This window comes from Miniopterus natalensis, chromosome 2 (assembly GCF_054644295.1).
Source record: "Miniopterus natalensis isolate mMinNat1 chromosome 2, mMinNat1.hap1, whole genome shotgun sequence".
NCBI lineage: Eukaryota > Metazoa > Chordata > Mammalia > Chiroptera > Miniopteridae > Miniopterus > Miniopterus natalensis.
In genome coordinates this window covers 140,059,665-140,084,385 of record NC_142082.1, presented here as the reverse complement: position 1 = coordinate 140,084,385, position 24,721 = coordinate 140,059,665, and the positions used below count along the sequence as shown (strand labels likewise).

The 24,721-nt window shown below is 43.3% G+C and overlaps 1 protein-coding gene across 1 annotated transcript; it reads right to left on the bottom strand.

Annotated features, from left to right (window-relative positions):
• Positions 1 to 670: 670 nt before the first annotated feature.
• Positions 671 to 21,075, bottom strand: CSAD (cysteine sulfinic acid decarboxylase). Its single transcript, XM_087814651.1, has 15 exons — positions 21,069 to 21,075; positions 10,724 to 10,860; positions 10,310 to 10,436; positions 10,141 to 10,231; positions 9,230 to 9,336; positions 8,737 to 8,852; positions 8,149 to 8,228; positions 7,587 to 7,641; positions 4,649 to 4,765; positions 4,509 to 4,573; positions 4,140 to 4,221; positions 3,511 to 3,710; positions 3,319 to 3,370; positions 3,080 to 3,169; positions 671 to 2,139 (listed from the first exon to the last, which is right to left on the bottom strand). Exons 2-15 carry the CDS (start codon positions 10,847 to 10,849, stop codon positions 1,966 to 1,968), a joined length of 1,482 nt encoding a protein of 493 aa, XP_087670777.1. The 5' UTR covers positions 10,850 to 10,860; positions 21,069 to 21,075; the 3' UTR covers positions 671 to 1,965.
• Positions 21,076 to 24,721: the final 3,646 nt, after the last annotated feature.

The window sequence follows — 24,721 nt, the reverse complement described above, 5'->3', positions numbered from 1 at the left end:
ATAGAGGGTGAAAATATAATTTTAAGTAGAATATTCAAGGACCCTGTAGATGAATGAGCACTGAGGCAAGAAGGGATGGCCCTTGAGCAGGGATGTGCCTAGGTTGAGGGGTGACTGCTTAAGTCTTAAGCTCTTTGAAGGGAGAAAAGAATTACACAGAGCAGGAGATCAGTAAATGTCAATGACAGACAGGAAGCAAAAGAGGGACTGTAATATTATATCCAGAGATTTTTGGGGCTGAATTTTGGGAACAAAGAAGCATCAGTTTTATAAAGCTGGAGAAAAATTGGTGATTAACTGATTTTATGCCCTTTCTGGCCTTCCTTCTCTTAAAAATATTTCTCAAATGGAGATGATTCAAGGAATATGAAGATTTTGTTTTTAGTTGTGCTTTCTGGCTTTGCTTTGAGTTGAAAATAAGGATTTTTTTTTAGTTTAGTTTTTTGGGTTTTTTTATTATAAGTTATTTTGTAGATGTATGGATAGATTTAAGATTAGAGCTTGGAGTTCAAATTACTAATACTCTCAAACTGATTTTATTATTTGGAAGATATTAAAATACCATTTGTAACAAGAATAATAAGTTTATAGGGGAATTATTAATAATTTATGAATAGAAATGGTTTTTTCTCCCCAAAATGGTCAAGAGAATTAGGCCTGCAATTTGGATATTCTTTTGCTATGGTTTGGACAGTTTGTATTTGCCTCTGCAAATAACTTTGGATGACTTTTACATGACCATATTATTGTTTTCATAAATGGTATTTTTAGGAATTGGAAATAACAGAAAGTTCTGGTAAACTTGCCACTTTCCTTAGTAACTTGTGTAACTAAACACCTCTTTCCCAAAAAGTGACTGAGCAACACCGCCAGGAACTGTAAGTGTAAAATGAATGTTTTTATGTAAGACAGTAGCAATAACAGACAACGTAACAGTGCTCTGGATGGTTTTTTTTTTTAAACTTGGGTTGTGTTTAAATTACAGGATAAAATTCATTTTTTTCTTTTTTGGTGAGGATTTTTAAGAATAAGTGAACAAGGCTCTGGTCTTAAGATACAGTCAGTGCCCATTTTGTTTCAATGTCACTAAAGTACAATTAATTTTAGAGTAACTCCAGTTTTGGTCTTTTCGATCCTACTAAAGATTTTGGGATAAAACTTTTCTATCTTTCACCGGCCTTTTTAAAAAAACTTAATTTGCATTCTCCATTATTTGGTTGAAAAGTAACAAACTTCAAAACATACCAAAATAATATAGTTAAAATTTTAACTTTATTATTTTTCTATTATAAAAGTAATGTGTATGTTCATTATATAACAAAAAGAGGGAGCACAAAAGGCATAAAGAAGTCAATTTTAATTTTTTATTTTTTAGAGAGGAAGAAAGGGAGAAGACAGAAACATTAATGTGAGAGTGTTACATTGACGTGAGAGTGTTACATCGATCGGCTGCCTCTTGCACAACCCCTACCTGGAATCGAACCAGCAACCTTTCAGTGCATGGAACAGCAGCCAACCGAGTCACACCGGCCAGGGCAAGAAGTTAATTCTTAAATTGCCTATAATACCATCTGAGGAAAAACTATTAACATTCTGGCATATTTCATCAATCTTTTTCTATGTATTTTTAAATATAGTTCAGATATTACTATATATAAAGTACTACATCCAGATTTTTCAACATAACATTATATTAAAGTTATTTTTTTCTCATATCAATATAAACCCTCTTTGTAAACATAATTCTAAAGGCAAACTAACATTCCATCATAAGGATATACTATAGCTTATTAAACATTCTCCTAATATTAAATGCTTAATGGGAGAGTTAATAGGTTGAAGGATATAAACATTGTTATATCTACTGTTTCCTAAAAAGATTGGTGTTGAGAACACAGGGAGGGAAGACACAGAGCCAGTGAGGGCGAAGGAGGTGTCAAGGCCAACAGTGAAAAGGAAGGAGACTCAGAGGTCCTGGCCTAGCCGTTCCAGCTCATTGAGGAGGAAGTCCATATCCGCCTGGGTGAGCGCGGGGTTGGCCACGATCATTCGGAAAAAGTTGCCCCGGGTCCCATGGGGTTGGTAGCTAATCATCATAGAGCCCTCCTTCACCATGCGCTCCTTGAGTACTGGGGCCACCTGTGGAAGGGGTACAGTGTCCAGCTGCAGTCTGGGGTCAGGTGAGGGTTGGGGTGGCTTCCTGGCCATAGGGTTACTCAAGATGCATTTCCCTTCCACCCAGCCACCTTCCGGAGTCAGCACTCATTGCTCTGATCCTTACCATGGCCCAGTTTACCTTTTCCACCACATCCAACCTGCTTGGCCTTCTCTCCCATCTGCTTTATTCCCTATCTCTATTATCTCCAAGTTGTCACATGGGCCATTTTCTGTCAAATCCTGACTTTTCCCTGATTCACAACACTGCTTTAGTCTAACTTCAACCTTCTGTCATCCTTAACACCTTCTCCCCCTCTCTGAATTCCTGTAATATTTTTGCTCTGTACTCTGTAATCTAACATGCATATTTACAAGATTTCCTTGAACACATTGGTTTCAAAGAGGTAACTCTTGTTTTCCTAATATAACTCCTTAAGGGCAAGAACAATCTTATCCTTTCAGATCATCTGTAGCACCTACTACCAACCTATCCTTAGGGACCAATGACATATCTCTTCACCTCCAGGAGGCATGTCTGGACTGGCCTTACTGGGTTGTTCTGTCCCCAGGATCAGTGAGTAAAGCTCTTCCATGATCTGTCTGCCTCACATCTCTGCCCTGGACCCAAGCTCCCAGTAGAACTCCCAGCACAGGGGTCTATGCACACTGGTCACTTACCCTGTAATGCCCCTCTCTGTCTTTTTCTTATTTTCCAGAAACATACCTTATTCTCCATCCCCATCCCCATCCCCAAAGAAATGAAGACAAGTTGGTGTTTTCCAGTTCATGTTCCCACCTTTGGAGCAAGAGACCAGCAAAGGGACATACTATGCCACCCACAGCCACCAGGGGGCGGAAATGCACCAGCTGCATCAGTTTCCTCAACTGGGTCAAGCACAGCAGCAGGGAAGGGAAAGCCTACCTTGGCCAGTCTTTCGCTGTAATCCCGGCTCTCCTGCTTGCCCCGCAGGCTGGGCGGCACAAACCAGAAGCACACATTGACAAACTCAGGCTGGGAGGAATGAGGATGAGAAAGGTGTGAGCTAAGGAAGGGGAAGACTGTCCCCTCTCACTGCTCCTTTGCCTCCCTCAGGGCTTTGTGTATAGGACAGGCTGGGGGGGGGGGGGGGGGGCTATAGGAACAAAGAGCACAGGTCATACCTCCATGACCAACTCAAAACCTTCCCGCTTCTTCATTTCCTCCACCAGGTACCTTCGAACAGAAAGTGAGAAATCATAGGAGGAGTGGGAAAGAAAACAAGAGACTAAGAGAATGAGCTGGAGAGGCACTGAGAGCAGCAAAGAGTTTCAGGGAAGGGACCTGGGGAGAACTAGAGCCGCCCCCACTCCTACCGGGCAAGGGCAAAGGCCTGGTCGACACGCCGCTCCAGCCCTTGCCCGCCCTGTGCCTTCCACATGAGCCACAACTTCAGACAGTCCACACGGCGGCCACACTGCACCACCTTGTCTCCCGTGTCCAGGGCCACATCGTAGAACTTGTCCTGCTGGAAGAGGTAGCTGGCCTGGGACCCGTGGCAGCGCTTGAGCAGATTCTGTGGGTGGGTGGGAGACTGTCAGACCCCACACTCTCCACCCAGGTTTCCTCTAGCGCTTTATTAGACTTCTTAGCTCAGTCTACCCATTCCTTTCCCTGGGCCAGGTGGCACTGACAGGATAGCTGCCAGCTGACTCAGAACCCTTTCTCTGGGTTTTCTCCTAAAACCCAGAATTCTTCCCAAACTCAACCCAGGATCCCTTCAATTACAACTTCAAGCTGGAAACTTTTTTCTTTGCATGAAGACAGGCCATGGAGGCAGTGAGAGAGCCCACTACAGGGAGTTAGGGTGGTCACAGATATTCAGCTTCAGATGAGATGGTAAGGAGAACACAGTAAGGCCAGGACCCCCTCTAAGGCGAGACAGAAAAGAGGACAAGGTCTAAGGTGAGAAAAGGAACCGGGCCAGGGGCAGGGGCAGACCCACCGTGGTATCCCGGAGAAGAAGAGCTGAGCACTGCAGGCCTGCTGTGAGGAGTTTGTGGGGATTCCAGGCCACGGAGTCAGCCCTGGGGTAGGCACAGCAAAGCTAGGTCAGCTGGCTCCTCCTCAAGCTGCCCAACCAAGCTCCTCTCCCTTTCCCGATCTCAGTAAAGGAGCTTTAGTCTCACCCCAGCCCAGCAGTCAGGGAGAATTGCCATGTCTGCCATCTGAACCCCAGCCCCAATCAACCATCTCTCCAAACCCCTCCCACCAACCTCCTTCCCCCACTGCCATTTAAAGCTTCCAAGACCATGACTATTCTATGGATCTAGGATTTGAAAAGTGGGATTCAGGGAGCAGGGCCAGTGGGCACCTCTGGATCCCATCCAGGAGATGTCTATGTGTCTGTGACAGCAGGACACTTCCACCCCAGGCGGCCTGTGGAGCAGAAAGAACAGCATGGGCTTGGCCTCAGCTCAGCCCACCCCACCCTCAGGCCTAAGTCCCACTCACGTCCACGTGCAGCCACAGTCCGCGACGCTGGCAGACATCAGCAATTGCTTCCAGGGGGTCAAAGGCTCCCAGAACCGTAGTGCCAGACGTGGCACAGACCAGGAATGGCATAGCACCCTAATGCAACAATGCAGAGAAAAAAAGAGGCTGTGCAGTTATCCAAAAAGCAACCCAGAGCCTGGTGCTAGAGCCCAGCTCTAAACTCTCTGCATGCCTGACCTGGGCCCTTTCAACCTTACAAGGTACTACTGCCTTCTTTAGTTTGCAGGTGAGGACACTGAGATTCAGAAGTGAGAAGAAACCTGCCCCAAGCTAAAGCTCCAGAGATGGAATCCAAACCTACGTCTGGATTTTCAAAAAAATGTAATGCCTTACTAAAAGACACAGACAGTATGGTGATTACCAGAGGGAAAAGGGGGTAGGGGGAGGTAGAAGAGGGCACAGGGATGATAAATGGTTATGGAAGGAGACTTGACTTAGGGTGGTGAACACACAATACAATATACAGATGATGTGTTACAGAATTGTACACCTGAAACCTATATAATTTTATTAACCAACGTCACCCCAATAAATTCAATTTAAAAAGATTTTTTAAAAAGTTTGAACCCCTTTCTCATGTCATACACAAAAATTAACTCATAATGGATCACAGAACTAAATATAAGAGCTAAAACTACAAAACTCTTAGATGAAAATATAGGAGCTTGGGCTAGGCAAAGACTTCCTAGATATGGTATCAAAAGCACAAGCAACCAAAGAAAAAACAAACTGGACCTCATCAAAACGTAAAACTTTTGTGCTTCAAAGGACACCACCAAGAATGTGAAAAGACAACCTAGAGACTGGAAGAAGATATTTGCGAATCATACATCTGAGAAGTGCCTTATATCTAGAATAGAAAAGAATAAGCACATGACAGGATGCTCAACATCATTAGTCATCAGGGAAATACAAGTCAAAACCACAGCAAGATACCACTTCACACCCACTGAGATGGCTATAATAAAAAGAGAAGTAGCAGGTGTCAGTGAGGATGTGGAGAAACTGGAACCCTCATACACTACTGGTGGGATTATAAACTGGAGCAGTCACTTTAAAAACAGTCTGGTGGTTCCTCAAAGGTTAAATACAGAGTTACCATATGACTCAGCAATTCCACTCTCAGGTATATAGCCAAAAGAAATGAAAAACATATGTTCACATAAAAACTTGTACACAAATGTTCAGGGCAGAATTATTCATAATGGCCCCAAACTGGAAATAACCCAAATGTCCATCAACTAAGAAACTGATAAATGAAATGTGGTATATCCATACAATGGGATATTATTCAGCAATAAGAAAGAATGAAGAACTGGTACATGCCACAACATGAATGAACCTTGAAAACATGCTAAGTAAAAGAAGTTCATCAAAAAAGACCACATATAGGATGATTCCATTTCAATGAAAAATCCAGAATAAGCAAATCCATAGAGTCCCAAGTAGATTAGTAGTTTCCTAATGGGAAGGAAGTATGGGAGTATCGAGGATTGATTTCTAGAAGACAGATACCGGGTTTATTTTGGGGGTGATGAAAATATTATTTGTTGTAGCGATGGCTGCACAACTCTGTAAATATGTTTTAAAAACACAGAATTGTACACTATAAATGGGTGAACTCTATGGCATATAAATGGAATATCTCAATAAAGCTATTACCAAAAAAAGTTTATACGATAAAAATAATACTCTACTGTTTTATTTATTTTTTATTTTAGAGAGGGAGGGATGGAGGGAAAGAGAGAGAGAGAGAAACATCGATTTGTTGTTCCCCTTATTTATGCATTCATTGGTTGATTCTTCTATGTGCCCGGACCAGAGATCAAACCCACAACCTTGGCATATCTGGATGATACTCTAACCAACGGAGCTGCCGGGCCAGGGTCTACTCCACTGTTCTAATTGCTGCTCATATTGCTACTCAGAGGTAACATCCATATGTTAGTAAATTCACATTGTTCCAAATAATAATAGGCTCAAACTGTCCTTCCTATACTGCAATTTGCTATATATACTTTACATATATACAAACTTAAATATATAGTGGAGGTATTTTCATGTTAGTATATATATTCCCACCTTATTCTTTTAAATGTCTAATAGTACTCCAATAACAACAACAATAATGGTAGCTAATATTTATTCAGTGCTTCATGGGCTCTAAATGCTTTACATATATTAATTCATTTAATCCTTACAACAGTCCTATGTGATAGCTTCTACATTATGCCCATTTTACAAAGGAAGAAACTGAGACACACAGATATGGTATCATAATTTATCTACTAATGGACATTAAAATTTTTTTAAAATTTTATGCTTAGCTCCAGTGCACAGAATTCTAAGTACTATGATGATGCTCTATAGAATAAATCCTAGCAGTGGGATCCTGAATCAGTGGACAGATACATTTAAAATTTACATATAGTGCCAAAATGCCCCCAAGCTGGCTACAGCAGTTCACACAGCCCAGTGTGGAGGAGGGGGCTGGGCCTCCACATTTGCCACTGCTCACGGCCTGCACTCCTCACACTGGTCTGTGCATCTTCCCAGGGTTCCCTCTGCACAGACCCTCTCAGCTCACAGAAACCTTCCACACTATACTTCAGGCCCTCAACACCCTCTCGGTGGTGCTGCCTTGGGATTCCACTCAGCATCTCAGTCCTGCTCCTGCCTGTTGGGGTCCAATCCTGCCTGTGGGTCTCGGCAGAGTTCCTGAGAGGACCACAGGGTGTCCTCACCCCTCAGGCTCCCAGAAGAGCAGGCGGGCACAGAGATCAAGGAGAGGGGTGAGGGATGCCTTGAGTAGGGAGAGCCCAAAGAACCCTCCAGGAAAGAAACACACCCCAGCTCCACGCCCTGCTCCACACCCCAGTGCCCCTCACTCACTCACCTCAGCCTCGGCCAGACTGATCTGCCTCTCCAGATCCTCAGGGATCATTTTCCCTCTGGAAAAGAAAATTAAGTGAGTAAAGAAGTAATCGCACCTGATTTACAAGAAATATTAAAGTTCTTCAGGTGGAAGGCAAGTGACTTCAGACAGTAATTTGAATCTACACATGCAAAAAATACCACAGGTAAATTCAATCCTGCAATTATAAAAGACAGTTTAAGTGCATTTTTCTTTATTTTAATTGATTTTAAAATAAATTTTATAAAACAGTAAAAAAAAAAAAAAAAAGAAGAAGAAGAAGTAATCGGTTCTCTAGGCTAGGAAGTGCTGAGAGCAGGGTAATATGGGGTTAGCAATAGAGGCCACAATGTCGATTTTTCCCTAAGAAGGGTAGACATCTCAGGGGACAGGGCAGGAGCTCTAGCTCTGAGAGACAGAAGTGACAATTATGCAGGAAGAGAGAGGGTAGAGAAGTCCACCAGAGGCCTGTGGCCAGGGCTCCTGACAGTAGGAAGGTATGCTGCACCAAGCCCCGTCAGGGCCACAAGAACAGGACCATCACCTCTCATCTGCCTTGACCACTCGGACACTGTCGGTGCCAAGTCCCAGGAAAGCAGCTCCCTTTCTGATGGAGTAGTGACACTGTGGAGGAAGGCAGAGAGCATGTTAGGCTAGAGGTGAGGGGGCAGGGATGTTGGGGAGGGGAGAGAGACTAGTAAAAGTCAAGTGTGAGCTGTAATAGATGAGACCTTGTAGACCTGGGCTTCTCAAGCATTCATGAGCCTTTGAATCGCCAGCGTATCTGATTAAAATGCAGAATCAGATTCAATAGGTCTACAGTGAGGCCTGAGATTCTGCATTTCTAACAAACGCCCCAGTGATACTGATGCTGCTGGTCCCTGGACCACACTCTAGGTAGAAAGGCTGTGGACTGTGTCCACCTCACTGGTTGCCCCTTCCCTTCCCCATCCCCCAGGCTGAAGGCAAGGTGAATAGGAGTCCCCTTGATTGGAAGGAAGCACATTTGCTTGGGAGCAGGCTGGCCTTGGAGGAGATGGATCTGGGCAGGCAGAGGACCTGACAGATCTTGGATTCAGCTGGCTAGAGATTAGAATCAGTAGCCTAGGGTAGGCCTGTGCCTCTTCCCCACCTCCTTTGTTGTGAAGAGGGCCAGGGGCGGCAGTGCCCAGAGGCCCCTCTGCTTGCAATCGGGATAGCGCTGATAGCGGGCCAGGTTCACAGCATACATGTTGGAGATGGAGCCACCTGTCACAGGGAGGGGATGGTGGTAAGAGGGAGAGGCAGTGGGTCAAAACTGGAGCTTGCCTCTCTTGACCTCTCTACCCAGAAGAACTAATCAAAGAAGCACAACGGATTGACTCCCAGGTCTCTACAAATGCCATGATAGCCCACAACAGCCCAGGGATCCAGATCCCCTGACTACCCCTCTACATATCCTGGGCTGAACATTGATCCCATGGACTGTTTAGCAAACAGGGATACAGGGTATTGGGCAGCCTTTTTCTGGTTTGGCCAGAGCCCAGCTGGAGCCCCCTCCCTGCCAGCTTAGAGCAAGAGAATGGTAGGGAAGGAGGAACCTTTAAAAAGGCCAAAGAAAGACACACACCCTCCTTCTCACATACCAGGGCAGAAGACCCCATCCCCAGAGCTCCAGCCCACCAGCGCCCGGAGTTTCTTCAGCACCTCTTCTTCCATGAGTACAAATACAGGGGCAATTTCGTAAGTGTACCTGCCAGGAGAAGGAACAATGAGACAGGGGAAGGACAGGGAGGGTTGCCAGGTGAGGTTCTCGGAGGAGTCAGAGCTGGTGGTAAGAATGAGTGAGGGAAGGGCCCACAGAGAGGAAAGAGTTGAAGACAAAGAACCAAGGAAGCAAGAATGAAAACAGGCCCTAGCCGGGTAGCTCAGCTAGTTAGTGTCATCCCATTATGCCAAGGTTGTGGGTTTGATCCCTGGTCAGGACACATAGGAGAATCAACCAATGGCCCTGGCTGGTCTGGCTCAGTGGTTAAGGCGTCAGCCCATGCACCAATGGGTCATGGGTTCAATTCTGGATCAAGGGCATATACCCGGGTTGCAGGTTTGATCCCCAGCCCAGGTCAGGGCCAGCGCGGGAGGCAACCAATTGATGTGTCTCTCTCACATCGATGTTTCTATCTCCCCCCTCACCCCACTGTCTCTAAAACTCAATGGGAAAAATATCCTTGGGTGAGGATAAACAAAACAAAACAAAATCAACCAATGAATGCATAAATAAGTGGAACAACAAATCAATGTTTCTCTCTCACTCACTCTAAAAATCAATAAATTTTTTTAAAAAAAGAATGAGAACAAACTAGGGTCAGGAGGCAGGAGAAAGCTTAGAGAAAGGAAGCCTGAAGGGCGAGAAAGAAAGACTGCCAACAGAGATTCCCAGAAAACAGAGACAGAGGCAAAAACCATTTTCTCCCGCCCCCCCCCCCCCCCCGGGGCATGTCTTGTGCAAACCCATATCCTTGGTGGGCTGATGCAAGGGGCCCTTGGCATGGCTCACTGGCTGGTGTTGAGGCTCTCAGTGACAATGCGCCCAGCCAGAGCATGGGGATCCAACCCTGAGAAGAGCTGGTTGAAGAAGCGAGGATGACCTGGAGAAGGGGACAGGGGGCTCAGAGTGGAGCTGGGTACAAACTCTAGACCTCTCCCCACCAGAACCCAGGACCCACAGGTTTTCACGCTGTAGCGGATCACAGCCTGGCACCGCTCTAGGATTTGCTCCTGTGACTCCCCCTGGCCCCGCAGCTCCAAATCCAGCAGCTGCTTCAGCTCCTCCGGCTCCTTCCACTCGCAGACCTAGGAGAAGCAGCGTGAGATTCTGGGGACCCTTAGACACTCTATTGACCGGCTGCCCAAACCACATCTCAGTATACACAAGACACCACCAACATGCATTTAAAGCAACAAGTCAGGATTATTTTCAAAGTAACACATGAATGAGGGTAAATAAACACAGTTAAGACCCAGTATAAAATCCCTGAGGCACCAGTGAGATGGTAATAAAGTCTGGGGAGAAGTCTTGTAGGAGGAGCAAAGTTCTGAACCAGGTTGATAGGCAGGAAGAAGAGGGAGAAAGGACCCACCTTCTCAGAGGCACTGGTCCCTTTCCAAATGACTTCATCCACAATAATTCCAAACACATCCCGAAGCAAGGCTTCTGCAGCCACGGGGTCCCAGTCAAGGGAGAGGAGTGGTTTAGAGTCAGCCATCAGGATAAAATCTGTGAGCAGAGCAGGAGTTAGTCCCTACTCAGCCTATGTCACCTGGACCTAACCAGCGAGAACCCTAACGCCTTAATGGGCCTAAGGTCCCAGTCCTGCAGCTCAGTCCCAGCCTTCACTGTATAAACAAGGGTAAATGACAGCCTCTGGGGAGAAAGTCAGTAGAAACAGGTGAGAGGGGAAAAGGCAGTTAGCACTGAGCAGGTGAAATCTAGTGGCCACTGCCCACCTAATGCAACAAGAGACATACCTTCTGCTCAGGTGTCTGTTCCCGTGAGGCGGGGGCAGGGTACACGATTTGCTTTTCAGAATGTTAGGACCAGCGAAGCAGAGGGAGTGAGGTATAGGCAGCAGTCACATGACCATGACATCACTCTCATGACCTTGCCCTACAGAAAATGTACAGAGACTTGGGATAGGGACAATAGGTTAAGCCCCCTGAATAACCATTCGCTGACGTGAAGAAGGGGGAAATGAGATAAAAGGCAAAAACACATGCCACATTAACATCAGGGTTAAGAGGAGCAGAGGGGCTTCCCACCTGAACCAAAGGGCCCAGAGTGGGGTTCCTGGGAGATGTTTGGCAGGGAAACGGGAGCAAGGGGAGGGGAGACTGAGGGGGGAGGGAGCCTGAGAATGACAAGTGGAAGTGAAACGGTTTAGAAAAGCCTCAGGGCGATCTCTGCATCCCAGGCCCCACAGTCTTTTCAGAACTGTCCCTATTTCTAAAGACCTCTCCCAGAGCAGGAAGGAAAGGAGGTTACGTTTAGGAAGCATTTTGTTAAACAAGTGTAACCTTGTGCCATGCAGGCTGAGGGTGCTCAATAAACAGGGAGTGGCTGTTTGAAGTGAACACGAGCTGCATTCATGACAAGGTTCTGAGGACTGAGAAAGCCTCCCTGTCCCACTGGGAGGACAGATGCAACGGTTATAACCCAGGGCATGGCTGGATGCTGACCCCAAGCGTTATTCAGGAAAAGAGAAGATGGATGAAGGCTGAAGATGGGAAGATCAGAGTGGGACTGGAGCTGAATCTTGAAAGTGGGCAGGAGAAATGAGATTGGTGAAAGGGAGGAAGAGAGGCATGCAGGGGTAGGGGAGGAATGCCATGAGCTTACACTGGGAATGAGTATGGCTTGTTCTAAGGTCAGCAAAGGGGCCCAGCTGGCTGGAGGGAGGGTCTGCAAGAGTGATGCAGGAGCACAGCTGCACGAGATTATGGGGAGCCTGGAGTGGCAGCCAGGCCAAGGAATCTAAATTTTATCCTGCAGAAAATGGGAAGTCACTGAAAGATTCTGTGTCAAGGAAAAAATATGATGAAATTGATGCTCTCAGACCAGTGTATAGCAGCAGGATGCAGAAGAATTAACAGGCTGTTGGTATAAACCAGGCAAGAGGTGATCCACGCTTAAATAGGATGGTGTCTATAGGAAAGGACACACAGAGGAATCTGCAGCCTTGGCCACTCACTAGATTACACTGAATTCAACGCTTACGGATCTATGTTGGAGAAGGAAGAGTCAAAGATGACCCTGGCGTTTCAAGCCTGGGTGACTGGAAAAATAATCATGGCCCTGAAAGAAATTGGGCTGCAGAAAGGGGAAGCTGGATTGAAAGCAAAGGGGTTATTTCTTAAAAGTACTCATCTAAGTGGAGGTGTCCTGGGACTACAGATACTCATATGGGAGGCAGTCAGGCCCAGAGCTCTGATGAGATGCTAGAACGGAAAGCAGATTTGAGAGTCAGGGTGCAGCTGAAGCGTTGTAACCAGCTCCATCGCCCCTGGGACAGAAGGTTCAGAGAGATGGCCAGGGAAAGAAGAGCAAACACCAAGGCCTGGAAAAAAAACCCAGGTGAGGGGACAAGAGGATCAAGAAAATGTGGAAAGGGAGGAACCTTAAAGTGGGCTGCTCATATGTAATCCACTGTCAATAACCACTGGAACCCACACTAGTTGAAAACAAAAGTCCAAGGGACCCTGGTGGTCCTACCCTTAAACTTTTCCTCAGTAGTCTGAGTTTGGGGCAAGTAAGGAAGCTGGCCCAAGCCTCCAGAATGGGAGTCAATCCTTCCTCAGGGCTCACACCCGCTTCCCTGACAGGCGGCAGCAGCGGGGTGTTTAGGTTGAGAGGCTAAAGGGAGGCTAATAAAAACAGGTACCATGAAGGAAGTACTCACTATGTGCCACACTCTGTATTATTCTAATCTTCACAACTGTTTGGGGTAAGTTTATTACCAAAAATCGAAGATGAGGAAACTGATATTTCAAAGACACTATGTATTTAACTTGTCCAGATCACGCAGCCAGCATGTGGCTGAGCTGGGCTTGAAGCCAGATGCGTCGGGCTCTGAAGGCCCTGCTCCTGACCATCACGCTTGATTGCCTCATGCGTGGCCCTCTCAGGCACTGAGTTTGCTGTAGTGTGAAGGCCACTGGGCCAGGAGTGAGAATACCTCAGGACCTCAGTTTCTGGAAAATAAGGGCTTTAAAGAGAGAGAGATTCTCCAAGACATCTGCTGGTGTTCATAGGAGCTCAGGCCCTTGGATACAGCAAGCAGGCAAGGGAAGACTTTCCTGTCTCTGCCCAGTAGAAAACAGGTCGCAAGGGGTTTGCCAGAAGGAAATGACCAGTGAAGAAAGAGAGACCCCTACCTGGAGGGAGGCTTTCCCAAAGCTCTAAAGAGAGGGTCTGCAGAAAAGACCATGGCTACCTCCACCTGGCACCTTCTTCGTCCATTCCATGTCAGTCACCTCTCAGAAATGAAACCTGGAGGCGAAAGCTCTGAACCCTCCAGTTTCCTCCAGGGGTAAACAGGAAGGTGAGGCATCACTACTCTCATTCCCCATACAGAATCCTGTCCCGGGTACCTGAGAGAGGGAAGAGCCCCTCCAGCCAAGAGTTTTCCTTTGTAAAAGCAAGAAGGACATTAACCCACAATACAGAATGGTAAAGCAAAAAAACATGAATAGGACTAGGAACAGTGCTTTTAGCTCCTGGCTGAGATGTTGATTTTTTCACAAGTCACAAGTTTTTTTCTGACTTCATGGGATCTCTAGTCCATAAACTCCTATAAGCATCAACTCCTTCATATCTTTCTTTCCTTCACTTACACAACATAGTTTGTACATTCCATCGTTTCAACTACTCTTGATCCAAAATCCTTAACTCCCAGCCCTACTGTCCATCCACCAAACGCACCTGGCAAAACCCCAATCCAACTGGCCGGCCCTTCTCTTACCAGATGCACCAGGACTGCTGGATTTCGCTAGTGAAAGCCACCTAACCATTCAAATTGGTATCACTTATAAATTCACGGACTCTGCGCTCATTCCAATTAAACACAGCAGATTAAAAACATATGTTTACCACTCCTCCTTCCTGAAACCCCACTAAACTTGCATCAGTAGAATTTCAACTCCAGAAGAATAAAGCAAATGAGAAGAAAGACAAAAGGCAAGAGCTGTCAAGAATGGTAGAAGATGAAAGCAGATGAAAAGGGGCACATGGTTTAGCAAATGGCATAAAGTCAAAACCAGTATGTCTGCAGAGGGCTATGCCAATGGGAAAGTATCTGGTTCTTGGGGCAGAGGCCCAAAGAGGCTCAGGAATTAAAAACACTAGCTATCCTGAAAGTCAGGAGGGAGGGGCACAGCTAAAAATATGGAAATTAGATGAAAATTTGTATAAGGAACATTTAGACCCTCACTCTTCTCCCCCCTGCCCATTCGGCCAGGGAATCCCCTCCCCCTACTTCTAAAGAAGCAGGTTTGTTTCCTAGAGAAACTGAAATAGGAAGGCCTGGAATTAGGGACACTAGGCATAGCAGGGGGAGAGGATGATGCATTGTACTAAAGATGATTAGGAGGAAGTTACATATTGAATCAACTCCTTTTTCCCAATCAGCATTCAGAACCAGTGGCCAAAGGTAAACCCTCCATGGCCAAGAGACTGGAGGGATTCCTCTCTAGAGAAACTGACCTCAATAGCCCCAGAGAAAACACCATTCAGTCAGTGATGCCCACAAGTCAATATGACCTATCCATGCCCTTGGGCTCTCCAATATGCCTAGTGTCTCCCTCTTAAATATGAGCAGACAGCCAAAGAGTATCACACACTTAAAGAAAGCCCCTAACAAGAACCGCAGAGGTAAAAACAGACAAACTAAAAAAAGGCATTTGGTGGAAGAAGAGAAATGCAGGGAGAAGAAGAAAGCCTCAAAAATGCAAAAAGGTATTTCATCCATAAAAAAAAAAATAGGTTGCTCTTAAAAAGGAACACTCAGAGAAGCAGCAGCAGCTCTAGGATTTCAAAAACATGACAACTGAGGGTGGGTGGATGTAGAAGAGAGCACAGAGAGAATAAGTGGTGATGGAGATTAATTAAATAAATAAATAGAAATAAAATAAAAATATGACAACTGAAATGAAAAATTAGAAATAAAATGGGGCCCTGGCCAAGTAGCTCAGTTGGTTAAAGCACTGTCCCCCTCCACCAAGGTTGTGGGTTTGATCCAGGGCACATACAAGAATCAACCAATGAGTGCATAAATAAGTGGAACAACAAATCCATGTTTCTCTCTCTCACTTCCCTCTCTAAATAAATAAATGAATATTTTTTAAACAAAGAAAACAAAGCCAAAAAAATCATACAGAAAGATAAAAATATAAAGAGATGGACAATAAAAGAAAAAAGAACTTTAGAAGATCAATCTAAAAGGCCCAATAGTCAACTAATAAAAGTTACAGAAAGAGGAAAAAAAAAGAGGAAAAAAAAATCAAAGAAGAAAAAAACCTCCTGAAAATAGCTTTATAAAACAGAATAAAAGCACACACTGAGCCTACTCTCAATCTTTGTCAATAAATACTGTTTGATTCATTGAAATAAATAAATAAATACATCCACTGAATGACCACACAAAGACAGATAATACAGGGCTGGGCAAAGGTAGGTTTACAGTTGTTCATGTGGAAAATAATACAATAAATAAGTAATAATACACAAATAAACTCTGTGTTTCAAGTACTCACAACAGTAAACCTACTTTTGTCCCACCCTGTATTGTTTTGGAACAATGAAGACTTCTGGACATAAAACAAAACAAACTCAAACAGGGTCATAGACAAAAGGAGAGAGAATCAATTCACATCAAATTTCTCCATCACAGAATAAAGAGAAGGTAGTCTCCACCTTCAGAGGAAAAAAACAGCTGTGATTATGCTCAACCGGATGCTTAAGACTGTCTGACAACATTATAATTTTTCTATTTTCAGCTCTATCTCCAATTCTCTATACCAACTATTTAAAAATTTCCCCACATCTCTCAAATTAGTGACCTATCAACCTTCGCCGTTTCCCCCTCTCATTTCAAATTTCTTAGAGAAAATAAAGTCATCAAAACTTATTCAACTTTTTGTTTCCTGCACTCTGGATCCTTCCCTCCCCCGCCCCATCCTTCCTCCCTCCTTTCCTTCCTACAATATTTATTCAGTATCTAGTAGGCGCCAAGCACTTCGGTGGCTGCTAGGGGCACAATGGAGAGCAAAAGACTGAAGCCCTGCCCTCATGAAGTCCACAGTCTAAAGTGCAGGTCACCAACTGGAAGATGGTGAACCAACTCTCAACCACAGACAAGGTTTTGCTTGGCTTACACAGTACGTTTTAAAACATTAAAAATAATTGTCAGTATTACTGAAACTTCCAGCTTCTGGTGAAAAGTCAGAAGACCTAGCAACGCTGGGCCTAAATTAATAAATAGCAATGATCACTTGCAGTTGCAGTTGCCCTTTTATTATTATTACAACTTTGCATTCATTGTTTCTTTTAAATTTTTTAAATTTTTAATTAAGCAATATATTCAGGCAATTCAAAAATCAAAATATGTAAAATAAATGAATAGTGGAAAATCTAATTCCCACCCCATATGCCCCATTTCCTATGCTCCATTCCCACCCCCACCCCCACAGGTAACCATTTTTATTAGTTCCTTAGATAACCTTTTATTTTTTGTTGTTATTTTTTGTTAATCCTCACCAGAGGGCATTGTTTTTTTAGAGAGAGTGGAAGGGAGGGAGGGGGAAAGAGAGAGAGAAAGAGACAAACAACATGAGAGACACATGGATTGGTTGCCTCCCGCACTCGCCCTTGACCGGGAATCGAACCAGGGACCCTTCAGTGCACAGGCCTATGCTCTAACCACTGAGCCAGCACACTGGCCAGGGCTAATCTTTTAGTTTTTAAAGCAAATACTAATAAATGCAAATACATATTCTTATTTTCTTCCTTTTCACACAAAAGATAACATATAATCAGTTCTGCACCTTGCTTTTCTTCAGTTAACTATATAGGTAATCTTATATCAGTATATATAGAATTTCCTCATTTTTTAATATAATAGCTTTATTGAGATATAATTTACATACTATCAACATACTCCTTTAAATTTTACAGTGATTTTTCATATAATAACAAAATTTTGCAACTATCATCACTATCTAATTCCAGAATATTTTCACCACCCCAAAAAGAAACTCATTAGTAGTCACTCCTCATACTCACCTCTTCCCTGGCAACCACTAATCTATTTTCTGCCTTTATGAATTTGTCTATTCAGGACATTTCATATAAATGTAAATATACAATATGTGATCTTCTGATACTGGTTTCTTTTTGTTAGCATGTTTTCAGGTTTATCCATGTTGTATATCAGTACTTCATTCCCTTTTCTGGATAAATAATATCCCATCATATGGATATACCACATTTTATTTATCCATTCACCAATTGATAGACATATGGGTTGTTTCTACTTTTTGGCTATTGTGAATAATCCTGCTCTGAACATTAATGTACAAGTTTTTGTGTAAGCATACGTTTTCAATTCTCTTGATACATACCTGCTATTGGAACTACTGGATCATATGGTAATTCTATGTTTAACTTTTTGAGGAACTGTCAAACTGTTTTCCAAAGTGCCCACACCATTTTAAATTCCCATCAGCAATGTATAAGGGTTCCAATTTTTCCACATCCTTGCCAGACTTGTTATAGTCTGTCTTTTTTTTTAATATGTTTTATGATTTTAGAGAGAGGAAGGAAGAAGAAAGAGAGAAACATTGACATGAGAGAGAAAAATCAATTAGCTGTCTCCTGCATGCCCCCTACTGGGGACCAAGCCAGAAACCTGGGCATGTGCCCTGACTGGGGATCAAACTGGTGACCCTTTGGTGCATGGGAGGATGCTCAACCAACTGAGCCATAGCAGTCAGGGTCATCTTTTTTATTATAGCCATCTGCATTTATAATCTTGATAAGGACTGCCAACATCATAGAGGTACCAGTGTATGAAAGTGCTGTGTTCTCAGCCTAAGTACACTTCTTTTTAATTTGAGAAGTAAAAAGTGATATTTTAATAGTTTTATTTTAGTTGAATTTCTGTATTAGTCAGTTTTGCTGTGGTAACTAATGGCTTCAAATTTCCACTGGCTTACAGGAGGTTTATTTCTCTTTCATGGTTTACACTGGTGGTTAACTATAGCTCTGATTTGTGTGCCTTTATTCCAAGACCCAGGCTGAAGGAGCAGCCCCTATCTGGGACACAATGTTCTCATGGCAGAGGGAAAAGAGAAAAAGGCAGAGAAAACAATACCGACTCTCAAAACTTCTGCTTAGACCTGGCATCGAGTACACCTGCTCGTATCCTGTTGACCAAAGCAAGCCCTAGGACAGTGGGGTGAAGATGCACTGGAAAGAGCAAGGCAATAGGTAAGGGTGTAAAATCCCGTCACAAGATCACTGCGTACAGGCCCTTAGAATTTTTCAGTTTCACCTCAGTCTACACCAGCCCACCTCACCCATTTGCATTACCTGCCTGGCCCTGTAGATATCTAAGTTGGAACTGCTGGTCTAAAGGCTTCTCTCCTTTTCCCTCAGAGACAGCCTCTTGATTATCCCCTCATTTCTTCAAGTCTCCTTCCTACTACCTCTCACAGCATTTTTAATTGTTTAAACCTCTCACAATATGTTACCACTCCAGCCACCTCGCCTTCACAGCCAACCTTCTTAAGAGTTGTCTCTACTTCCTGTCTTCACTTCCTCTCCTCTCACGCTTTTCTCAGCCCACCACAATGTGGTTTCCACCTTCAAAGTCATCAAGAAATTCCCTGCCTCCAAGTCCAATGGACACATCTCATCTTTATCCTATTTGACTTCTCTGGAGCCACTGACATATTTTGCCATCCCATCTTGAAATATTTTTCCCCCTGGTTTCCATATGACTACCCCGACCATTTCTTAGTTTCCTTTGCCTTTTCATCTTCCTCAGGCCCTCCCTTAAATGCTAGAGTTCCTCAGGGTCTATCCTAGGACCTCTATCATCAGTATTCTGCAGCTCTCCCTAGACAATCACATCTATTCTCAGGGCTGCATGCTGGTGACTCCTCCATCCCAGACCTCTTTCCTAAGGCCAGATCCATGAAGCCACCTACCTAACTCGGAAGTCTCACAGGCACTTCACAGTCAACAGTGTCGAAAAATGAACTCATTATCAGCCCTCTCAAATATGCTCTTCTTGGGTTCCCTGGTTCAGCGAATGGCACCGTCTTCTACTGGTTACTCAGACCTAGATTCTAATGGATCTCCTGCCTCCTCATCCTTGACTGATTTTGTTTGTTTGTTTAGTCTTCAAATGTTACATCTTTCTCCCTCTCACTCAAAAACATCAGAACAACACTAAAACTTGGCTAAAGCTTCACTTTTTCCCTCTGGGCTATGTTGTAATATTCTTTTCTTAAAAACACTTTAAAGGGAAAATGGTGGAAAAACTTGGTGGACACCACCTTACCCAAGTGATCAACACTAACACCAATAATGGGACAGATTGACATGATGGGCCTCCTGACGGAAGGCACTGAAAAACACTCAACATCACTTATGTAATATTGAGGGTCAGTCTACAAAATAACTAGCCTGTACTCTTCAAAAATGTCAATTTCATGAAAAATCAAAGAAAGACTGAGGGACTATTCCAGACTGAAGGAAACTAGAGACACTATAACCAAAAGGAATGTGCGATCCTAGATCAGCTCTTGCATAAGGAAGAAGAAACCTGCTATGAACAACATTATTGGAACAACCGGTGGAATCTGACTATGAATGCCATCATAAACATTAGTACTCTATCAGTGTTAAATTTCCTGAGTTTGATCACTGCATTGTAGTTATATAAGAGAACATTCTTTTTAAATATTTTTCACCAATGGTTTTTAGAGAGTGAGGAAGGGGGAGAGAGAGAGAAACATCAATGTGAGAGCAGAAGATTGGCTGCCTCCCGCACACCCCCTATCGGGGATCAAGCCCACAACCCAGGCACGTGCCCTGACTGGTAATTGAACCAGCAACCTTTTGGTGCATGGGACAATGCCCAACCAACTGAGCCACACCGGCCAGGGCTAAGAGAACATTCTTATTCTTAGAAAACATTTGCTGAAACATATAGCAGTAAAGGAACATAAATATTGTAGCTTTCAGTTCAGAAAAAAGACAATACTGTCTGCATGCATCTACAAGCATTTTTTAGAAAATAACAGCTTATCATAAAGTTCGCCCTTTTAAAGTGTACACTCAGTGGGTTTTAAAAATTTATTCACAAAGTTGTGCATCAATCACATTATTTAATTCCAGAACATTTTCGTCATCTCAAAAAGAAACCCCATTCCTACCAGCAGTCACTCCCTATGCAAAAAGGCTGAAAAAGATGTGGAAAGTCTTCCAAATATTAACTGTGGTTATTTCTGGGTATTGGAATTATAATTTTCATTTTCTTATTTATATATTCTATAGTTTTATATATTTTTATATATTCTATAATTTTACATGATAATTTCATATTACTTATATAATTAAAATAAAAGTTATTTTTAAGTAACAAAAAAAGATTAAGGAGGAACTAAGGGGCAACAAGAGTTCCAAAATATACAAAGGGCCCTGCTCAAGGAATGACCCCAGTACATGTGATTTCACAATTCTTCAGCCCACTATCATCCAAAAGGTCTGAATGACATATTGCTCATTTTTATCATGCAGCCCAGCTGCCTCTCAGGGAGAGAGGACTGGGTTCAGCTAGTTGAGCAAACACTGGCTGAGTATTTACTTGTTGCCAGCTAACAGGCGAGAAGGGAGACTGGAAGGTAAAATAAAGGCATGCTCACCACAGAGTCGAAAGGAAAGGCAGTGCCAGGGAACGCTGCTCAATTGGCCCAGGGTAGCCTCCAAAGAGAAAAAAAACAACACTTAGGCTCTCCTTAAAGCTATAGAGAGCTGGTGTAGGAAAACATTAATCGGTATTCATTACAATACCGTTTGAATAAATGATGGGGTGGACCTGAGAGAAGAGTGTACCAAGGAAGTCAACGAAGGTCACACAGGAGGGGGCCGGCCTGTGTGCAAAGGGATTAGAGTAGCCTCTTAAAGCACTTTCAGTCAGGCTTATTGTTAGAAAATGAAAACGCTGATCCTATGCTGTCTACTGACTCAACATCCACATTAATAGGGAAGCACCTATTCTCTTTAAGGACCCAGTGTTTCCTTGAACCCTTCTAGATTGTAAATTCCAGGGGGGAGAGGACTAATTTTCATCCTTCTTTAAGAAAAGAACCAAACACAAAATAGGCACTCAAAAAAAAGAGGTAGTTTTCATCTTCCCCACTCTCCACTCCCCTCCCCCAAGGTCTTGCACAAGGCGCTCAATAAACATTTGGTGAATCAACCGATGATTTTTAAGTACAAAAAAGTAACACTGCACTCCACTAACATTTGATTTGTATAAACCAAAAATCTGTATTAATGAAAACTTAGAAAATTTGCAAAAGATTCTTTCTTTTTCTCAAAGTCTTCTCATTATTTCCTCACAGTAATGCTAGAAATTAGCCTGAAAGGGTATTTATTTATTTATTCATTCTCATTTTCAAGATGAGGGCTCTTGCACCAGACAGAATTCATTTGTCTAAGATTACGAAGGTAATATGAGAGCAAGCCTAGGTCGCTGACTTCTGACTTCTAAGCTAGTACCTCTGCCACTACATTACTGGTCCCTTTTAAGTACTGCATTTCTCATTACCTCTTACCATACACAAAAATAAACTGCAGCTGAGACAAAGACATAAACTAAAAATATACAGCTATAAGAATACCAGAAGGAAATACAGGGAAATATTTTTATAATCTTGAGGTAGCATGTCACAAAAACCCAAAAGGCACAGGCAAATTTCACTAGGTAAAACTTTTAAAGGTCTGTGTAAAGAAAGACACCATTAAATTGATTCAAGATAACTGATGGCCTTATTTTTCCCCATTCATTATCCTACCCACTCAGTGTATTCCAAAATGGGTTTTCCTCTCCTTGCAATTATTTCTTTCCATGTAAATTTTAAAATAAGTTTAAGTTCCATGAAAAGTCCTTGTTTTTTTCTTAATCCTCACTGGAGGGTATTTTTTCCATTGCTTTTTCAGAAAGAATGGAAGAGGGAGAGAGAGAAAGGAACATCAATCTGAGAGAGACACATCCATTGGTTGCCTCCTGCACCCGGCCAGGGTAACCGAGGTATGTGCCCTTGGCCGAAATCGTTCCCAGGACCCTTCAGTCCAAGGGCCGACGCTCTAACAACTGAGCAAAACCATTGAGGGAAAAAGTACTGTTTTAATTAGAATTTAACTTCGGTCTCTATGATATTAAGTCTTCCTACTAATGGACATGGTTAAACTCTCCATTTAACCAAGCCCTTTTGGTCTTTCTCTAAAATAGTCTGATTTTTAAAAATACTATATGACTTGCAGTTTCTTGTTAAATTTATTTCTAGAAATGTCAGATTTTTTTATTGTGAATGAGATTATTCTATGACATTTTTATGTTTGGTTATTGTTGTTATATTTTATTACATAACTTGTTTATTAATCTTACATATGACCATGCTACTGAACTCACTAGTTTTACTATTTTGTCAATCAATTTTCTTTGTAGATGAATATATTATGTGAGAATGATGATATTTTTTGAGTGGCCAGGAGCTGTAGTAGAATATTTAATTTGATGGTAAACATTCTTGTCTTGTTCCTATATAGGAATGTTTCATATATTTTCCATAAAGCATAACTTTTGCTCTGAAAAAAAAGTTGAAAGATAAATGAAAATCCAAGAGAAAATATTTTAGATGCATATGACAAATAAAAAGTTAATATAACATAGAGAAGGTTCCTACCAGTCAATAAGAAATAGACGAATGATCTAATTTTTTCCTTAAGGGGCAAAAGATGAACAGGTATTTTACAAAAACAATGCCCAAAAAATACGTTCTGAATGAAAAAAATATATTTTTGTATGAACACAGAAAAAGCCTGGAGGTATATATACCAAATTGATAAAAATGACTACCTTCAGTAGCATGGGATAGTAGAGAGGGTAACTAAACGTTTTTTGCCTTTTATTATTTGGTTGTGTGAATTTGTTAAAATAAATGACCTAATTTTTTTTTTAATATATCTTTATTGATTTCAGAGAGAGGAAAGGAGAGGGAGAGAAAGAGATAGAAACATCAATGACGATGTTCTCTTTGTCCATTTTATCTCAATTTTATGATGATCCTAAGAGCACAAGGACTTGCTCAAATGATGGAATGATCAGGGAAATGAATCCCGTGTGCAAAAAGTGGCTGGGAATTATCTTCTTTCATAAATAAAGTTTTTTTTTCTATTACTATCTCCACTGATTCTCCTAAACTCACAACCTGACAGCACCTACCACAGAAGCTAGGACCTAAATGGAATGGAATTTCCTTCCATCAAGTGCACTTTGCATAGTCCATCTTAAGCAGGACCACTCTCTAATAGCTAACGTTGGGAGTAGAATTTGAAGAAAGGCTCTGTTTCCTTTTTCCTAATGCAGCCAGGCCCAGGAGCTATCCTGCCTGGCCATCTCCAATGAGGGGGGTTTCCTACTGAGGGAAGTCTTAAAGTTTTTCCCAAGCGAGACCAATGTCAGACGCCAGAGGGTCTGGAATAAAGGGGAGAAAGGTACAATGTAACCAGACTGGCCTCGGGGTGCACCCATGGGGCACCCATTTTCAGAATGTAGTTGAGTATAAACGGCAGGAGTGTGCAAAGAAAGATGACACGTCCTGGCCGGTGTGGCTCAGTTGGTTAGAACGCCATCCTGTACACCAAAAGGTGGAGGGATCGATTCCCGGTCAGGGAGGCCATGGATGTGTCTCACTCACATCATGTTTCTCTCTCTCTCTCTCTTCCTCTCTCTAAAATCAATACATTTTTTAAAAAGTTTAATTCCTCTCCCAGCTGACTGGGGGGCCCCAGAATCTGCAGATCTGGGCCTGATATAGAGACAACCTCGGCCGAGTTAAGTGAAAAGGCGGAGTATGAACTATTCTATTTGGGGCTCTATTTGGGGCTCCTGGTTCAGAAGCGACCGGGAGAACGTCCGCGAAGGTAGGTAGAGCGATGGCGCTTTTTCGATGAGTCTTTAGCAAAACCTTTCAATGAACACCTAGCGGACAGTCATTTCTAGGCCTTCGTTCCTGCCCTCAGTCAAGATGGCCGCCTGGGGCGCGCTCGCACCACGGCGCACGCGCCATACCGCCGGCCCTCCCTCGTCCCGTCTCTCCGCGCGAAGGCACCGCCCACTCACTAGCTGCACCCCACTCCTGGAGTCGTCGGCCTCACCCCCTTTCTGGCTGTCCCCGCCCGTCCGGGCTCCCGAGCCCGGAAGTGGATATAGCTGTCCAGACGGGAGAACGAGGGGGAGGGGGAAGTGCTTCCGGGGAAGCAGGCCTGGGGTTGGTGTTTGTAAACTTGC

What these genes read in the sequence shown, in the direction of transcription:
- CSAD (XM_087814651.1), bottom strand. Translation starts at nt 10,849, where the DNA reads ATGGCTGACTCTAAACCACTCCTCTCCCTTGACTGGGACCCCGTGGCT. An exon ending in GAGAGCCTCAACACCAGCCA is followed by an intron (nt 9,337 to 10,140) that starts GTGAGCCATGCC and finishes TTCTCCTGGCAG; the next exon opens with GTACACTTACGAAATTGCCC. An exon ending in GACTGTGGCTGCACGTGGAC is followed by an intron (nt 4,574 to 4,648) that starts GTGAGTGGGACT and finishes TCTGCTCCACAG; the next exon opens with GCCGCCTGGGGTGGAAGTGT.